General features: G+C 38.2%; 1 protein-coding gene across 1 annotated transcript in view; it reads right to left on the bottom strand.

Annotated features, from left to right (window-relative positions):
- Positions 1-6,620: 6,620 nt before the first annotated feature.
- Positions 6,621-19,180, bottom strand: part of LOC139667204 (cadherin-18-like) — a gene marked incomplete at its 3' end in the record, with an annotated part of 52,312 nt that continues 39,752 nt past the window's right edge. Inside the window, exons 5-6 of the mRNA XM_071546639.1 lie at positions 15,241-15,408; positions 6,621-6,808 (exon numbers count right to left, since the gene is read on the bottom strand). Coding sequence (XP_071402740.1) covers positions 6,621-6,808; positions 15,241-15,408 — 356 coding nt within the window. The remainder of the gene's footprint in view (positions 6,809-15,240; positions 15,409-19,180) is intronic.

Raw genomic sequence — 19,180 nt, 5'->3', positions numbered from 1 at the left:
TTAATAGTTTACAAAGATGACTATTAAATAATGTATGAATTAATACCTTAGTTAACATGAACACCATTAGTAAATGATTACCAGACACATTAGTTAACTGTTAATTAAGGGTTAGTTAATGCTTGTTAAGCATTAACTAACCCTTAATTAATGTACCCTTATTGTAAAGTGTTACCTATATTCTTTTCCTCAGTAAAGACAGTAAAGAGAACACAGGCTTGACACAAATCAAACCACACACATGCAGACCTGCAAATAAAGGAGTGGTGGTGAAGCTTTAGAATAGTTACACATTTGCTGCATTGCTGGTCAAGTATTACTATTCTAAAGCAGTCAGTATGATATACAGAGATAACAAGCTCAGGATGTGGTTTCCTGTATTTCTATGAGCTGGAAACTCGATTATACCACCTGACCTATCCATGTGATATTCCTCAACCCTGCAAAGTATGAAACTATAAACTATCTGAGTGTTGTAGAGCAGGCTTTCCAGTCTTTAATGAGTTTCCGTCCCAGCATGATCACAGTCTGGATCATATACAAGCTAAGGGAGAAAGGAGCGTCTACACCGATAATTCCTTAAACAGTGGCATGGATAGTCAACCAAAATTCCAGAGGTCCAGATTCGCTAAGCAATGCAATGCGAGGCAAACTGCACATTTTTTGCGCCTCAGCTGCTTGAGCTATCAGAGCACAGTTATTCACTAAGAAATTTATGCAAATCAATTTGTGGCGCAAACAAGCCCTCGAAAAGAGCACTGCACAAGCAAATAGCCCCTCCATCACCAATTATAAGCGCAAATTGCCTCAGCTGTAAGACTAATCCACCAAGGCTGGCACCCTTGCACCCTAAAGCCCCTTTATAATTGGAGCGTTCTCTGATCTGATCTGAGATTCTAGGATGGAAAACCCTCTCCATTGCGTGTCTGACTTGCTGACAATGATGCTACGTCTTGCAGCAGTGATAGCAGCAGTTCTGAATCTACAAACTGATCTGTGTGCAAAGTCTTTACCATCTTTCAAAGGATTTTATAAGCACTACAATAATTTGGGGGAGCTGGCGTTGCAAAGTGTTGAATTGGGCTCAATCGAGATTTACATGGCTTTGTCTGCAAATAAATATTATGGGGCAAAATTATGAAAATCTGGTATCTCCAAAATGACAACTTTTCAGGAACTAAGAGAAACAGCCTTGTTTTCAGCCTGATGTCAATGCATTTTTAACATTATCAAATGAGTTTTGAAAGGGTTTTCCCAAGAGGTCAGAGAATTTTCGCAACCCAGAGAGAACCATGTAATCCATAAAGCCTCTACCAGTAGAATTTTAAATGTGATGACTTTGGCAACTCCTTGAGTCCCTAAAGGCGGGGACACATATCAAATATTTCCCCAATCATAAGCGACAATGAAAAGATTGAGCAGCGCACATTTTTTGCAACTGAAATTTGCAGACTTTCAGTCTCTTAAGGACGGCTGTCTTTGAGGATCATAAATCTAAAGACCAGACTGTAATAAAAAGACAGCAGTAGACAAGAATGTGAATTTTCGTAGTACACCTGCACTCGCGAGAATGTATTTTTTCCATGATATTTTGAAAAGCAAAAAATATGGAGCCCATACGGCTTACAACTATTGTGGTTTGTGCTGCAATTTGAATTCTTCACAAACTAATTTTTTTGTCCAATCATCATGAAACTTGGTGGATATGTTCAATAGAGGTCCCTAAGCATGTGGGAAAAAGCGGGTCAAGATCCATCGATAGAGGGTGCCACAAACACCAAAAATCAATATCTTTGCTCTGGGTTGACCAATTGCAATACAATTTGGTACACATGATATAGGGCCAGGTAGTAGACAAAACGTGGTTTGGTTGAGGTTCGCACATGTGGGCGTGGCTTATTACATAATGGCTTATAACTCAAAAACAAGAGATATTGTTATGATATGTGTGAACCTCCATTTGGAACATGCACATCCATTTTCATGTAGATCCGATCAGTAACATTCTTAATATCAAGCCAATTGTATTAAGCAAATACAAAGTAAAATGGTGATTTGCTTGATTTCTATGAAACTCAGTAAAGATGTTAAGAGCTTCTAAATAAGCAGTTCTATTTACAATTAGTATAACTTGTTTACTATTAATGCCAATGGCTCAAGTTAGTCTTAACTGCTGTTACTGTGCTTGAACCACAGTATCGCCGCTTGCAGCTATAATGTTTTAATTATTAGGGTATTAGAGCAGTGGTTCTCAGCGTGGGGTCTGGGGACCACCAGGGGTCCTTGAGGGGGTCCCAGGGGGTCCCCAGCAAATTGATGAATCGTTAAACTTCATTTACAAAAAGTTAACACAATTAGAGAATGTAGCAGAATGACTGTTTTGATCACAGTTTCTCTGTTATCTCTCTACCTACAATACAGACAGTCATGGAATTCTGGACAAAATCATATCCTGACAATAAAAATATTCTCAGATTTGGGTCCGAGAGACAAAATCTCAATGGTGGACTGTTGAAATGGGGGTCTGTGGCTCTAATGTGGACTAAATTAGGGGTCCTTGATATGAAAAAGGTTGAGAATAACTGTATTAGAGGATAGCACAACACTTTAAATAATTTCCATATCTTTGGTGCCCTGTTAGAACTTTACATTTTCTCACAGTACTTTTCCATTGTTACTTAATGCAATGTACCCTTATTGTACCCTCATTGTACCCTCATTAGTTAACTGTTAATTAAGGGTTAGTTAATGCTAACCCTTAATTAACAGTTAACTAATGTGTAATTTACTAATGGTGTTCATGTTAACTAAGGTATTAATTTATATATTATTTAATAGTTTATAAAGATGACTTAATGTATAAATTAATACCTTAGTTAACATGAACAGCATTAGTAAATGATTACCAGACACATTAGTTAACTGTTAATTAAGGGTTAGTTAATGCTTATTAACCATTAACTAACCCTTAATTGATGTATCCTTATTGTAAAGTGTTACCATCTATGTTCACAAAATACAAATGTAAAAGACACCCTCGTGTTGATGGGATAATCAAGGTTTTTTTATTTTCTCAGTGCCTGAAAAGTTGGACTTCAGCATACAGAGCAGGACTTCAGAACACAGGGCACTGCGGTACGCTGACAAAAGCAAACACTTCAAACTGTGAAAAAAAACTATTACGCACTCCCGTCGCACGCGGAAGGCTTCCACTGTTTTCAAGTTCAGCGGCCAGAGGAGGAGATACAAAGCAAATCAAAACGCACTTTTAACTCGTGCCGCTGAAAAACAGCATCGCTCACTCCAGCCTCCAGCGGGGGCTTCCCTCTTGTCACAGTCCAAAGGCTGGAGAGGCGAATCAGACACACTCGACTGTCTCAAAGGATTCCGGCTCACTCGGAGGTACGAGTCCTGGCCCGGGACGTGCGCATGCCGCATTTTATCCAATTCCATTTCCTGTGAAATTCATTTCGATACTTTTGAAAAGAGGCGAAAGAAAGAGAATCGCTCAAACAGTGAAAGCTGAATACAGCGCTTTGCGGGTCCTCGCCCCCGGCTAGAGGCGGAGCTGGGTGCCGATTAATAATGCGTTCTGCCTCGACGCTTCTCAGAGAAACGGGTAAGAACCGGTCTAATCGACTCTGTAACTTGAGCAGTAATGAGCGGCATGTCAGACCATCTACCCCTTTATGCAGTGCTTTTTCACTGACTGCATACAAAGGTCAGTGGTGGAAGAAGTACTCAGATCTTTTACTTAAAGGAATAGTTCAGCCAAAAATGAATATTCTGTCATCATCTACTCACCCTCATGCCAAATGAAACTTTTTAGTCCATATAACACACAGGGAGGCTGCCAGCACAACTTGGTAGCAGCCTTCTCCAAAACAACTGAAGTCAATGGGGACCTGTTCTTTAGAGTTCCAACACAAAAACAGCCAAACAATCACACTGTGAATAGAAAGACCTATACACCATTATTTGTTGCAAATCAATCAGTTATAAGATTTGCACTAAATGATGGTGTAAATATACTGTAGGTCTTTTTGGAACTCTGAAGAACTGGTCCCCACTGACTTCAGTTGTTTTGGAGAAGGCTGCTATGGAGTTGTGCTGGCAACCTCCCTGTGTGTTATATGGACAAACTTCACCTGTGTTTCAACTGGCATGAGGGTGAGTAGATGATGACAGAATTTTCATTTTTGGGTGAACTATTCCTTTAAGTAAAAGTAGAAATACCACAGTATAAAAATACTCTGTTACAAGTAAAAGTCCTGCATTCAAAATATTACTTAAGTAAAAGTACTTAAGGCAACAAAAGTAAAAGTACTCATTATGCAGAATGGCCCATTTCAGAATAATGCAGTGTATATTATATTATTGAATTATAATTATTGATGCATTAATGTGTAAGCATCACTTTAATGTTGCAGCTGGAAAAGGTGGGGCTGATTTCCACTACTTTATATACTGCTGGGTATCTTACAGTAATCTATAATAATACATCACAATTTATTAATTGATCATATTTTGTATTAATAATCTGAATCTGCAAAGTAACTAGTAACTTAAGTTATCAAATAAAGGTAGTGGAGTAAAAAGTACAATATTTCCCTCTGAAATGTAGTGGAGTAGAAGTATAAAGTAGCATCAAATGATAATACTCAAGTAAAGTAAAGTTAAGTACCTCAAAATTGTACTTAAGTACAGTATTTGAGTAAATGTACTTAGTTACTTTCCACCTCTGACTAAGGTTAGACTGATATATTCGACTTTGCTTTTTATTTATTATTGGATATCGGCCAGCAAGTGTCATCCACCTCCAATGCGATGCAGGACTTTTTCATTGACTTGCAATTTTCTTTGCATATTTTATTTTACATTTTATGTTTTTTTGTAAACTAATTCTTCACTTAAAGGACTAATGTTTCCCAGGGTATATCATTGAATAGGAGACAAAAATTTGTAATGCAACAACTTTTAATTACCCATATTAATCCAAATAAGTTTACTAAGACTACATTTCTTATTTAACAGCAATGGCCTGGGGGGACTAGTTGGCGGGAGGGAGGGTTACACACATGCATACACACACACACACACACACACACGCACACACTACAACCACAGTCTTGTGCTCTTGACCACTGAGCAGTTGTGGGTTCAGATTGTTGCAGCAGGTCAGTGGATTTGAACTGGTGAACTTAAGTTCACAAGGTCACTTCCCTAGCTATTAGCCTATCATACAGTCTATTCTTTTGGCAAGTGTTTAAAATGAAACATTGAGATGCAAAACATGCCTCTCAAATTATTATTTTTTATTACAGGGAAATAATACACATAACACACACGACAATATGATGACATGACAATATCCTCACAAAAAAAAGAAAAGGAAAAAAAAAGCAGTAAAAAAAGTAAATAAAAATAAAAAAGACAAAATAAAAATAGGATCCCTTCAGTAATTCAAATAATTAAATTGACAGTACCAGTACATTTAGAAACTGAAATATACATATGACAGGTAGAGCGTATTTAGAGTTTTATATAGTCCCACTCTTCACTAGAGCAAATTTTTTCCCATTTCATATTGTGTTGTGCTACTTTGTAATTGTTTGTAGCAATTATTTTTTCCAAAAGAAATTGGCTTCGCACTGTATTTAAAAAAAAAACTTAGATTCAAATTAGTTCTTGATTGAGCTTTAAATATAAATATTTTACCTAACAGAATAATTGTATGTATTATGTGGGGACAGTTTTCATCCAGAACCCCCAACATAATCTATAATTATGTTTTATAACTTTATTACTTAATGCTATCACTGACATTAATAAATTAATACTTTAATACTTTTCTATAATCTATGAATGAATGATCCATTTTTCATGCTCTGCTTGGAGTATGATCTCCTGATTTTGTATGTCTTATTATTTGATTTTTTTTTTTTTTTTTGCTTTTTTTTGTTTTGTTTTATTTTGTTAAATGCTTTGTCTAATTATGTTTATATTGTATTTTTGTTGTTAAGGACCCCCTCGAAAATGAGATGGTACATCTCAACGGGTTATTCGTAATAAAGAATTTCCATAATATTTAAAGGTGTAAGTTTAAAATAAATATTGAATGGCCTTAGCCTATAATCTATGAATGAATGATCCATTTTTCATGCTCTGCTTGGAGTATGATCTCCTGATTTTGTATGTCTTATTATTTGATTTTTTATTTATTTATTTATTTTTTTTACTTTTTTTGTTTTGTTTTGTTTTGTTAAATGTTTTGTCTAATTATGTTTATATTGTATTTTTTGTCGTTAAGGACCCCCTCGAAAACGAGATGGTACATCTCAACGGGTTATTCCTAATAAAGAATTTCCATAATGTTTAAAGGTGTAAGTTTAAAATAAATATTGAATGGCCTTAGCCAATCTTTCGATATCGGTCCACAAACTTGCAACATATGGACAATAGAAAAACAAATGCCTCTCAAGTCCTTAGTCGGCAACATTTTAATTGCTCAGACAATTATTTCCATGTGTAGACAAAGAGTGCCCGCAGTAATTCACTGTAACTGGACCTCTGTGATAGCCTCAGTGGAGGTTTACGTGTCACGATCTCTGACTTCATACCTGCTTGAGGGAAATGATTCCTTCCCTGCGGTCGGTGTCGGTGGTGATGGTGAAGATGGCGGCGGCGTCGGCGTTAGTAATGGCGTAGCTCATCTCGGCGTTCTCCCGCTCGTCTTCGTCGTTCGCTCTGATCCGACCCACCGCCTTCCCCACCGGAGCCGACTCTGGCACATACAGCTGGTAGCTCTCTGTAAAGGACAACACCATGAGAGATACATTTTGAATATTTTTTTCATCAAACCCCCTTATGTAAGATGATGCCTACTTTTCCTACATATAGTTACATGAATATGGTTTGTCGTTTTGTATGTCATATATACCAGGGGTCCTTGAGGGCGTTCCAGGGGGTCCCCAGCAAATTGATGAATTGTTAAACTTCACTATTATTTAATTACCAAGAAGTTAACACAATTAGAGAATGTAGAAGAATGACTGTTTTGATCATAGTTTCTCTGTTATCTCTCTACCTACAATACAGATAGTCATGGAATTCTGGACAAAATCATATCTGACAATAAAAATATTCTCAGATTAGCATTCAAGAGTCAAAATCATCATCAAATGGGGGTCCGTGGCCCTAATGTGTACTAAATTAGGGGTCCTTGATATGAAAACGGTTGAGAATCACTGATATATACCATGATTTTTTTGTACACTCTACACCAGTGGTTCTCAACATGGGGTCCGGGGACCACCGGGGGTCCTTGAGGGGGTTCCAGGGGGTCCCCAGCAAATTGATGAATTATTAAACTTCACCATTATTTCATTTACAAGAAGTTAACACAAGAGAATGTAGAAGAATGACTGTTCTGATCATAGTTTCTCTGTTATCTCTCTACCTACAATACAGATAGTCATGGAATTCTGGACAAAATCATATCTGACAATAAAATGATTCTCAGATTTGGGTCTGAGAGACAAAATCTCATCAAATGGGGGTCCGTGGCTCTAATGTGTGCATAATTAGGGTCCTTGATATGAAAAGGGTTGAAAATCACTGCTCTACACTATCCATTTCCTTTTGCCTCTCAACATAGGGAAATTGACATGCACCAAATTCAAACTTGGTCACTATAATGTCAGCAAGCAATTTTTACAGCTTCTTCATTGACAACACATAAGTATCTGCAGATAGATAGACCGATAGACAGACCGATAGATAGATAGATAGATAGATAGATAGATAGACCGATAGATAGGCCGATAGATAGACCAATAGATAAAACGATAGACAAATAGATAGACCGATAGACAGATAGATAGACCGATAGATAGATACACCAATAGATAGACCGATAGATAGACCGATAGACCGATAGATAGATAGATAGACTGATAGACAGATAGATAGACTGATAGATAGATACACCAATAGATAAACCGATAGATAGACCGATAGATAGACAGACCGATAGATAGACCGATAGATAGACATATAGATAGACCGATAGATAGATTGGTTCCTCATATAACGTACAATGAAACAAAAAATGTAATTAATCTTCAACAACCCCCAGTTCACATACACTACAAAGTCTCTCCTCCTCATCAACAGAATTGAACCTGCCCACCTCAGTAGCCAGAGGGAGGGTGCCAGTTCTCAACTGGGCAGACAGAGATCTTCTGGACCTTTCCAAGGGTAAAGTAACATAAGGTTCTAGACTATATATGTTTTTAAATTTGATTATATGTTCTAAGTTCTGGTTTGAGCCAGATGTCAGTAGCCCATTTGTCTTTATAGTGGAGAAATAGCCTGTGCTTAATATAGTGAACATCCTAAAACTGCATTGCTGAGACTGTGAGAGAAGCAAGCATGAGTTTGTTGAAATAAAAAAAAAAAAAATAGGACGAAAAAATAAGAAACTTTTGGGAATACAAATCCAAACAAACAGTCAACAGTCAATGAATATCTCAGTGCTCTCATACTGATAGCTTTGGGAGAGAGGTGTTCCAACAGTATTGTTTTGTATTGCTATGCTGTGCTTCTTTGGTGATGATTCAGCTGTTAAAGGTGAAATGTTTTTTTTATACGGCAAATACAAATATCCTTTGTGTATCTATGCGTGAGTGTGTGTGTATGCATGCCTTTGAATGAGAAAGGAAAAATAAATCTGCGCATATTAAACAAGGTGCTTGAGTTACCGCGGCATGTGTGATATAACATTTCTTGACATGTTTACTACTGTCATTAGCATAATACTCTATTCATGCTGGCCTGAAGGTGTAATTGTAAAACATGGTATGCGTGTGTGTGTGTGTATGTGTGTGTGTTGAGGTCTTTACATATAAGTCATATTATACGGTAGGTACATATTCATCTGCAGGGCCTGTACGTCAGAAGTTTGCATTCCAAAATTATTAATTCTTATCATTTTAGAATCTTTTGACAGGAGAGACAGAAAAAATATATCAGCGTTAACATCATCGCAGGCTGACAAGAATACAAAGTAGATATTCATATTCAGGTGCGGTTTACCTGCAGTCAAAAAAAAAAAAAAAAATCTGTGGTAAGGATAGTGATCTATGATGGTGGGCAATCATGAATTTTCCTGGTGTGTTTTTACTACTCAGCCCTACCTGTTTATCTATGCATCAGGACCCAAACTGAGCTGTGGCACAGCGTCTGATGGGTTCTACATGGTAAGAATAGCAATGTGATGCAATAAGCCTGCTTTCCAGAGGAAGAGAGCACATTTTCCATTTGGGTCTCTGGCTAAAAGTGTAAAAATGTATTTCCCCCCCACAGTGGTGGAAAGTAAGTAAGTACATTTACTTAAGTACTGTACTTAAGTACAGTTTTGAGATACTTGTACTTTACCTGAGTATTTCCATTTGATGCTACTTTATACTTCCACTCCACTACATTTCAGAGGGAAATATTGTACTTCTACTCCACTACATTTATTTGACAGCTTTAGTTACTTTTCAGATGGAGATTTGACACAATGGATAATATAACAAGCTTTTAAAATACAACACATTGTTAAAGATGAAACCAGTGGTTTCCAACCTTTTTGGCTTTTGACGTCTTACAAAAAGCAGTGTGTAGTCGGGGTCACATTTCAGATGTCTATGAGTTGTTAACAGCTCCACCAAATAGTGATTTTTCCCTCTAAACCTCACATGGTTTCATTTCAATGAATGTCCAAATGATCCAATATTTCAGCAAAAATCAAAGATTAGAGAAAAAGTCCAAAAACTGAAAACAGATTTGTGTATCAGAACTTTGTTTTTTCTTCTTTCCTCTCCCATTAATCATCTCACGACCCCTCAGATTGATCTGGTGACCCTTTGGAGGGGCCTGACCCCTAGGTTGGGAACCACTGGACTAAACTAGCTAACTGTATATAAAGTAGTTCAAACTAGCTCCACCTCCAGCAGCTACAACAGTAACATGCTGCTTACACACTGATGCTTCAGTATTAATAATCTAATGATGTCATATATAATAAAATATCAGTCAGAGGGACCAAACCACTACTTTTACTTTAATACTTTAACTACATTTTGCTGCTAATACTTATGTACTTTTACTTAAGTAGGATTTTTCATGCAGGACTTTTACTTGTAATGGAGTATTTTTACATTGCTGTATTGGTACTTTTACTTAAGTAAAGGATCAGAGTACTTCTTCCACCACTGTCCCCCAATAAGGAAATCCTCTAAAGGCCTCCCAGACGACCACTCAACAGTTAAAATCAAACTGGGGAAATTCAGGCAGGAACCACGTGGGAAATCAACTGTAACAATAACAGTTAGCAGAGATGTAAAAATATAGAAATGTATTCCATATGAATATGCTGATTATGCTAAATGGATGCATGAAAACAGTTAAAATAGAGCAGGTTGCAGAACAAATTCACTATGGGAGTATGAAATTAGCAATGGGTCACTTTGTCCACCTGGAGATTCTCTTAACTATGGGCATAAAAATGTGTTTTTGGACATTGCCCCGCTCAGACATTCGTTGACCCGCCCAAACATTATTCCACACTGGCTCATATTTTCTGTCTTCGTCGTTGTAGTAATAGCCTCACTCTAAAAGGTGCCGTCACCTCCTCGTCTTCGTCTTTTCTTGCTCTCAGACACGGCCACAATACTCAGCCACAATTTGTCTGTCTCCAGAGCAGTGAGCGTAACATGGGGGGGGATGGGGGGGGGGGTTAACATTAGCTCCGGGGGAACTGAACTGTCACCTTCCCTATTCATCCGCTACACCTCGAACTTCAGAGTCAACTCCGGGTCACGCCACCTCCAGGAAGTTCTCTGATGGCTCTATTGTAGTGATTCTCAACCTTTTTCATATCAAGGACCCCTAATTTAGTCCACATTAGGGCCACGGACCCCCATTTGAGGAGATGTTTTCTCTTGGGCCCAAATCTGAGAATATTTTTATTGTTAGATATGATTTTGTCCAGAATTCCCTGACTATCTGTTTTGTAGGTAGATAGATAACAGTGAAACTATGATCAAAACAGTCATTCTTCTACATTCTCTATTTGTGTTACGTTCTTGTAAATTAATTAATGGTGAATTTAACAATTCATCAATTTGCCGGGGACCCTCTGGAACCCCGGCAAGAACCCCTGGTGGTCCCCGGACCCCACATTGAGAATCAACGAGATGGAGTACAGGAGTCTGGCAGAAAGCGTTGCTGGTTGGTGCAAGGAGATCCATCTGCAGCTCAGCGTCGATAAGACCAGGGAACTGGTAATGGATTTCCAAGTGGCTCCTGTCACCATCCAGGGTGAGGAAGAGGAGGTTCAGTCCCAGCAGTGGCGTACCTGGGCTTCACATCCACAAACAAACTGGACTGGACTGATAACATGGAGGCCCTGGACATGTTGGAGTGTGCAGAGATGGAATGTGCAGAGTAGACTGTTCTTCTTCAGGAGGCTTAGTTATTTCAGCGTATATGTAGCATTAGTTAAAAGGCTGGCTGTGTTTTAGACTGGTAAAACAAACTGGTTAAAAGGCTGGCTCTGTTCTAAACTGGTAAAATACACTGGTTAAAAGGCTGGATCTGTTGTAGACTGGTAAAATAAACTGGTTAAAAGGCTGGATCTGTTGTAGACTGGTAAAGTTTACCATACAAAAAGCTAAAAAAAGGGATTAAAGGAGATGTATTTCTATTGTTGGGGTTAAATTATGGAACGATGCTAATATAAATTTAAGAATGTGTAACTCGCTTTTGGTTTTCAAAAGAATGGTCTAAAAAGGTATTTTTTAAGGGTTACAAGTGTGAATGATTTTTTATTTCATTATTATTTTGTATTTCTGGAGGGTAGCTGAAATTGATAAGAATGTAGGACAGGCATATATAAGCATTATGCTTCTGCCTGTGCCTTTTCAGTCACTACTTAATACATAGATTGTTGATTTTGTTTATACTGTCTAGACTGCTTATACTTATTGTATATTAGATTGTATATTGTATATACTGTTTATACTTATTGTATTGTGTGTGATGACTGAATAAAAATACTACTACTACTACTAACAAACTACTGGTTAAAAGGCTGGCTCTGTTCTAAACTGGTAAAATAAACTGGTTAAAAAGCTGGATCTGTTTTAGACTGGTAAAATAAACTGGTTAAAAGGCTGGCTCTGTTCTAAACTGGTAAAATAAACTGGTTAAAAAGCTGGATCTGTTTTAGACTGGTAAAATAAACTGGTTAAAAGGCTGGCTCTGTTTTAGACTGGTAAAATAAACTGGTTAAAAGGCTGGCTCTGTTATAGACTGGTAAAATAAACTGGTTAAAAGGCTGGATCTGTTTTAGACTGGTAAAACATTGGTTAAGGCTGGCTCTGTTTTAGACTGATAAAATAAACTGGTTAAAAGGCTGGCTCTGTTGTAGACTGATAAACAGGTTAAAAGGCTGGCTCAGCAGACACACACACACACTCTGGCCCCACTCTCAGCCTTAGCTTACACCAACTACACAAACTGTACCGGAATACCTTAGCATTCCTCTGCTCCAGACCAATCGATATGACATACTTGCAATGTTTCTCCGTACACACATCTGTACGCTCATATGAATCGTGACATCACTTTTTTCTGTACAAATGCTGCCTCCATCCATCAATATGTTCTGGCTTGTGGCGATGAGAACGTTATCACTTTCTCTGTTTTTGAGAAGTTGGACAGCCAGTAATGCCAGTTTTTTAAAGCACATGTCTGTACACCTAGACATTTCCTGTATGGCCATCTGTAGACCTGCCAATGTTCATACTTACATACTTATAGGCACATTTTTGCACATATAGTAGGCTATGTATGCTGTAATTTCACAAATTGCTTCTATTCATATTCTCATTTTTCCTCTCATTTGTCATTTATTGCATAAATGTTGACATTTCTTATTTTATACTGCACATATTTCATAGCTTTTCGTATATTTTCACACTATGTATATTTTGCATTAATTTTGCTCTTTGTCTCAGTAAGTTCCACTTCCACCATATGTTTTCACAATTTCATTTACAGCATGTTCTAGTGTTGAAATTAATGGTTGTGTATGTTTTTATGAGCTTCATTTTCTCTATTGTTATTTGTATTTTTTTCTTTGCTGTGTCTCACTGCGAGAAAATTGAGTAAAGTTTCACCTATCTTGCCTTGGCTATCTAACCCAGCTAACACATTATGTAACAGCGACATAAGGATGTTGTGGCTAAGTCTTATGGTGGTCATTTTATTATCTCTCTAACTCCCCATTTCAGACTTACCAACTCACAACATTGTAGTTGCATGTTCTGATAGTAAATATCTAACGTTACCAGTTGGTCATCAAATGACCATCTGGCAACATAGGCTATGTGTTCAGGTTGACTACAAATTATGATTAAACCCAAAAACTGAACAACATTTCCTGATATGTTCTTTATTTATTAACTAACCGGCTATAGATGAAGATGCAATATAGTTTTAATCTCCAATTTAAAAAATGTTTTACAGTTAACCTGCCATTGTTATTAATTGTTAGATTCTGTGTTACATAATTGAGCTAATGACCAGTCAAGTTAGCCAGAATAAAAAAACTGCGTGCCAATTATTATGATTTGTTTTTCAAAGGAGAAATATTTTAGTCTTATTCTGTGTGAGGCTGCTTGACTCTGCGACTTGTTTTGGAAATGTGACCTCATTGTTAATAAAAGGACTCTGCTATATAATACATAAACTAGAAATAACCGCCTCGCGGTTGTATGCCTCCACCAATAAACTTTATTTTATCATTGATAAGAGATGTAATGAAATTCCCTCCAGGCGTTCCTGAGATATCGCGTTCATGAGAATGGGACGGACGTGAGGTCACAGTGACCTTGACCTTTGACCACCAAAATATAATCAGTTCATCCTTGAGTCCAAGTGGACATTTGTGCCAAATTTGAAGAAATTCCCTCCAGGCGTTCCTGAGATATCGCATTCACAAGAATGGGACGGACGGATGGACGGACGGACAGACGAACATCCCGAAAACGGCCACGGCTGTCATAAAAAATATTATTAAGTGATAATCCGCAAGATGTGTAGTCATTCTTTGGTGTTTTGCACTCGCCAAGATAATAATAAAGACAATCAATGTAGACTGTGGCCAATAAATTATAGCGGATTTCCAGTCCAAAAGAAAAAGAGCCACATCTACATCGCTCCTCATCGTCCCATCTGATCTGATCAATCATTCACACCGCAGCCACATATGTAGATTTATATCAGTCAATTTGGCCAACATATCATCCACAAAAAGGGATGGTAAGGATCCGTTCATGCATGTATCACTTGGTAAAGCCACGAACATAGCATAGACCGCATGAGAAAAAAACCTGAAAATGCCACTTCGCTGGCACAAAGCCCCACCAACCGCCATGCATTGGCACAAAAATAGAGCTTAAAAGGTATTATTCATTTGATGAAGTTGATTTCCAGCATTTTATGATTGAAAATAAATGTTTTACTTGGTGCACTCTGTAATTCATGCCAGGTGACGACCCGTCACCGACAAACGTCACTGACAAAAGCCTAGGTAACCACAGGTTCTCAAAGACTGTTTGGTGTGATTTTGTTCCCTGTCTTTGGACTCCGTGCTTGTAGAGACAAAACAGTAACAATATCCAAAAGGAAAACCAGACCGACATGGAAAATGGATCTAATGGGTCTAGCTCAGTGGTTCTCAACGTGGGGTCCGGGGACCACAGGGGTCCTTGAGGGGATTCAAGGGGGTCCTCAGCAAACTGATAAATTGTTAAACTTCACCATTATTTCATTTACAAGAAGTTAACACAATTAGAGAATGTAGAAGAATGACTGTTTTGATCATAGTTTCTGTTATCTCTCTACCTACAACACAGATAGTCATGGAATTCTGGACAAAATCAATAAAAATATTCTCAGATTTGGGTCCGAGAGACAAAATCTCATCAAATGGGGGTCTGTGGCTCTAATGTGGACTAAATTAGGGGTCCTTGATATGAAAATGGTTGAGAATCACTGGTCTAGCTCATATACTCTGAACACTTCTAGACCAGAGCTTTAGTAGACAGATGAAGCAACACTTCCTTTTCCTAGTGTTGCATGTGCAAAATGTGCATAAATGTGCCGTATATGACCAGGATCACTTACTCTGTGGAAACTTTGGGGGGTTGTCATTGACGTCAGTCAGGGTGATGTTGATGGTGGTGGATCCAGAGAGTCCTCCCACTGACCCAGCCATGTCTTTGGCCTGGATCACCACAGCATAACGGTCCCTGGACTCACGGTCCATGTTGGACAAAGCCGTACGGATGATACCTGAGGCGGAGAGAAGATACTGTCAATAGAGTGATATTTAAACAGTAACTAAACCCTGAACCCAAATCTGTGGTGAAGCCTGACACCTAATGGTGAAAAGTAGGGTACTGCACTGGCCATCTGCTATTGGCTGGTCTTTGTGCCAGGTGATGTCACCCTCTATAGAGCAGTGGTTCTCACTGTGGGGTCCGGGGACCACCAGGGGTCCTTGAGGCGGTTCCAAGGGGTCCGCAGCAAATTGATGAATTGAACAGGCCATCTGCTACTGGCTGGTCTTCGGTGCCAGCTGATGTCACCACCTGTTGTACTCTATAGAAGGTACACTGTCAAAAAGTCATTGAAACAGGATCTTGGCGGAGGTCTTTGATGAAATGATGCTCTGTTCTCTTGAGGAGGACATCATTTACCCACATCCTCCGTTTCACAATGGACTCCTCATCCTCTTCTTCAAGAGCAAGCAGAGCAATGGCTATTTTCAGCGTTAGGCTACCTCCTCTGTTACATCAGATTTAGCTAACGCTAATTAGATAGCTGTGTAGTATCAAGAATGATCTCTTGCTCCTCGTGTCCATTGTGTTCTTGCTGTATCTGTTACCAGCAACGCTCACAGCTACGCTTTGCACTGGGCAGGGGAAAAAAGCCTGACATTCGCAACACATTCGTAAATAAAGCATAGTAAAGCTACTGGACAAACCAAGCTAAACTAAAGGTAACTATGGAGAAGTCTCGCCGGTTAACAGTCTCACTTTGCCAGATCTTTCTCCCTCTGAAGGTTACATGTCCCACAATGACAAGTGAAGAGGCAGGTAGCAAGTTATCTAGTTGAACAAGTTCACTCGCTCGCTTCATCGATTCCACCATTACAATAATTATTTTCAGGGATTTGATTTGATTTTATTAGGATCCCCATTAGCCGATGCAGAAAACATCAGCTACTCTTCTAGGCGTCCACACAAAACATATGACAAGGAAGAAACCATCAACACACAAAAAAGAAAAAAAAAACAAGTAACAAAAAAAAAATCAAAATAAATAAATAAATAAAATAATAAGTCAACAATGCACACTAAGATCTGATGCAAACAGCCATGAGGTGTTGCTTCACTTGTTTTTTTAAACTAGCTTTATTCTGCTAGTTTTAAAAAAACTGAAAAGCTACTGAATGGACCGGGAGGAGCGTCGTTCCGGTGCGGAATTTGACAACAAGCTTTAGAAAAGAGGTGAAAACAGCAACACTGCTGCTGCTGTGTGGATATTGGTTTATATCATTATGTCTCAATGAAATCTCCACATAGCACACGTTAGTTTCAGGATTGGTTATAAGGTCTGATATCGGAATGGAGAGATATTTGACAGGGACGAAAAGAAAAACAGGCGATGCTTCCGAGACAAACAAGACAAAGTGCGACGGTAATCAACCAAAAACCAAGTCAAGAAAATATGACGAAGCCCTATCTTGCTCTTGGGTTCACAGTGAATGTGGTGGGAGATGAGGAGAGACGAGTGTGTATTTTATGTCTGAAAACTCTTTATTGTTATCGTTCTGGCAAAGTGATTGCAAATTTTGTTTGATTTTTCCCTATTTTTGAAAAAGCACACAGACTGATGGAGCAATCTAGTGCCAAATGTCACAAAAAGTGGTTTGATAAAGTTGAAGTGGAAGTTGCTTTTTTTTATTTGCGCAACATAAATTACTGAAAGAAAGGTGAAAGGAATGTTCATGATCTTAATGTTATTTCAATAAAGTTAAACTTGGCCCATTTTGTCATGACAGAAAAAGTTTGAGAACCACTGGTTTAGCATGTTTCAATGTAGCTCTGAGGCAAGGAACAACCCGTTATATCAAAAGCTAGGTTGTTCTTTTGCATCATATTCATCATTTTTCCCCATTGAATCATCTACTGTGTAACATTCTCATATGATGCTCTCAGCTTTTGATTAGGGGTCTTTATCACCATGTATGTTAAAACCATGTTGCACACAAGGACACCAGCAAAAGGCACTTTAGCTCAATGCATTCAACAAATCATCAACGTTACACTCACACACTTTCATGTATGCACGTACATACATACACTCCCAAGGATGGTACACGAGGGCGGTATGCCTTAGCTGACAAGACACGCTTTTTATGAGATTTTTCCCGTCACACAAAACAATATATATTGCTCACAAAACGACATAAATCCCAGTGTAATCAAATTAGAATTGGTGGCAAAGGCAACGGTCTGAAAGACAATGCGCATTAACATTGAGAGCATGTGTAATCCTGCCTTGATTCGCGGTACATTCCAGAAAAATCTCAAAGCAAAATGTGAGCTCAGGTTCTAAGGTCCTTACTCAGCATGCTGGCTGAGAAGCGGAGCATGAAGACCGAATGATTTCATTACATCTCCAGAAACGAAAAGTGATTGGGTGGATAATATAAAAAAAAAATATGATAATATGATAATACGGTTTGGCTGCAGGGAATGGGGCTGGCTCATGTTTATTGCTTATAGTCTTCATCTGGTGGTAAAACATATCCTGCACACATGCACATACACACATTTCTCCGCCGTATCACTCAATGACTTCATACACACACACACACACACACCAAAGGCATACATGCATACCAATGTCCCAGCCTGTCCCCGCCTCATGCACTGCAATAAAATAATCAATAATAGAATAAAAGTCTGAGAATAAAAATGATTGATTTGACTTCCACATATTTCAATGGAATATATAACATTTTGCCATACATTAGCAATGGTTTTGCTTGGTGCCTGGGTCATGAAACATGGTTCACCATCTGGAGGACATTGTCAGCTCTCAATTATGAAAATTGGAGATACATTTCCACAGAGCATGCATACTGTATGCTCTCTCCCTCCTCTTTTTCTTTGCAACCCTTCCATACACATAATCACATACAACCTTAACTTAAACCCTTATCCTCGCCTATCCTAATTTGAATCTTAAAGAATACACCAATTTTCGGAGAGATGGTCTCATTAACATTAGCTCTTAAGTTACATAACTTAAATGTTAGTCAATTAAATATTACTTCACATGTAGGGCTGGGCGATAATTCAATATTATCATTTATCGCCTTTCAGTGGAATCATATCATCATGATCTGGTGATTTTGGGATATCATGATACAATTCTGCTGTCTAAAATAATGATAACAAGCTAATTTTATTTAAAAACTCTGACAAAATGAGGTTTTTGCGGTGTTTGTTGAAATAAACCCATGTAACTATAGGAGCCTGACTTTTCCTAAATGTGTGTATATTTTATTCTAACATTGTTATTTTATTAAAATTACAAAACACAAAGGAGTTCTGAGTATTTCTACCTTGAATGGCCATAACGGTCATATTGACCTTATGCATTATAGACGGTGCATCATTTCAGTGTTTGCTACTTTTTCCCGTGCTGTCCGCGTCACCGTTGCCTAGCAACTATTTTTTCTAGTTGTGGAAGGTGGATTACCTGTGTTGACTATGAGTAATTGATCCACAAGCGTCAGTGAAATTGATGCGCGGTGTTCAAGATGCCTTGTTCAAGTGAGCCCACTTAGAGGAGAATACTTTCATGAGTTTATGAGTTTTCATGGGAAAAAAAATAATTCTGACATGACATGTTTGCTTCCATGACATCAAGCTCTCAAGTAGGAATGAGAGCTTCTCTTGGGATTTTGAGATATCTCATTAATTCAGAAGCAAGAGCAGAATTTATTTATTTTTTCCATGAAAACTTTTCTCCGAATTCTGAGATAATT

The sequence above is a fragment of the Centroberyx affinis genome, unplaced genomic scaffold, assembly GCF_046629955.1.
Source record: "Centroberyx affinis isolate AG114_WGS23_722 - 3 ecotype Tasmania unplaced genomic scaffold, CSIRO-AGI_Caff_v1 ptg005366l_1, whole genome shotgun sequence".
NCBI classification, from domain to species: domain Eukaryota; kingdom Metazoa; phylum Chordata; class Actinopteri; order Beryciformes; family Berycidae; genus Centroberyx; species Centroberyx affinis.
Note: the sequence above shows the minus strand (reverse complement) of the source record. Positions and strands in the feature narration are given on the sequence as shown.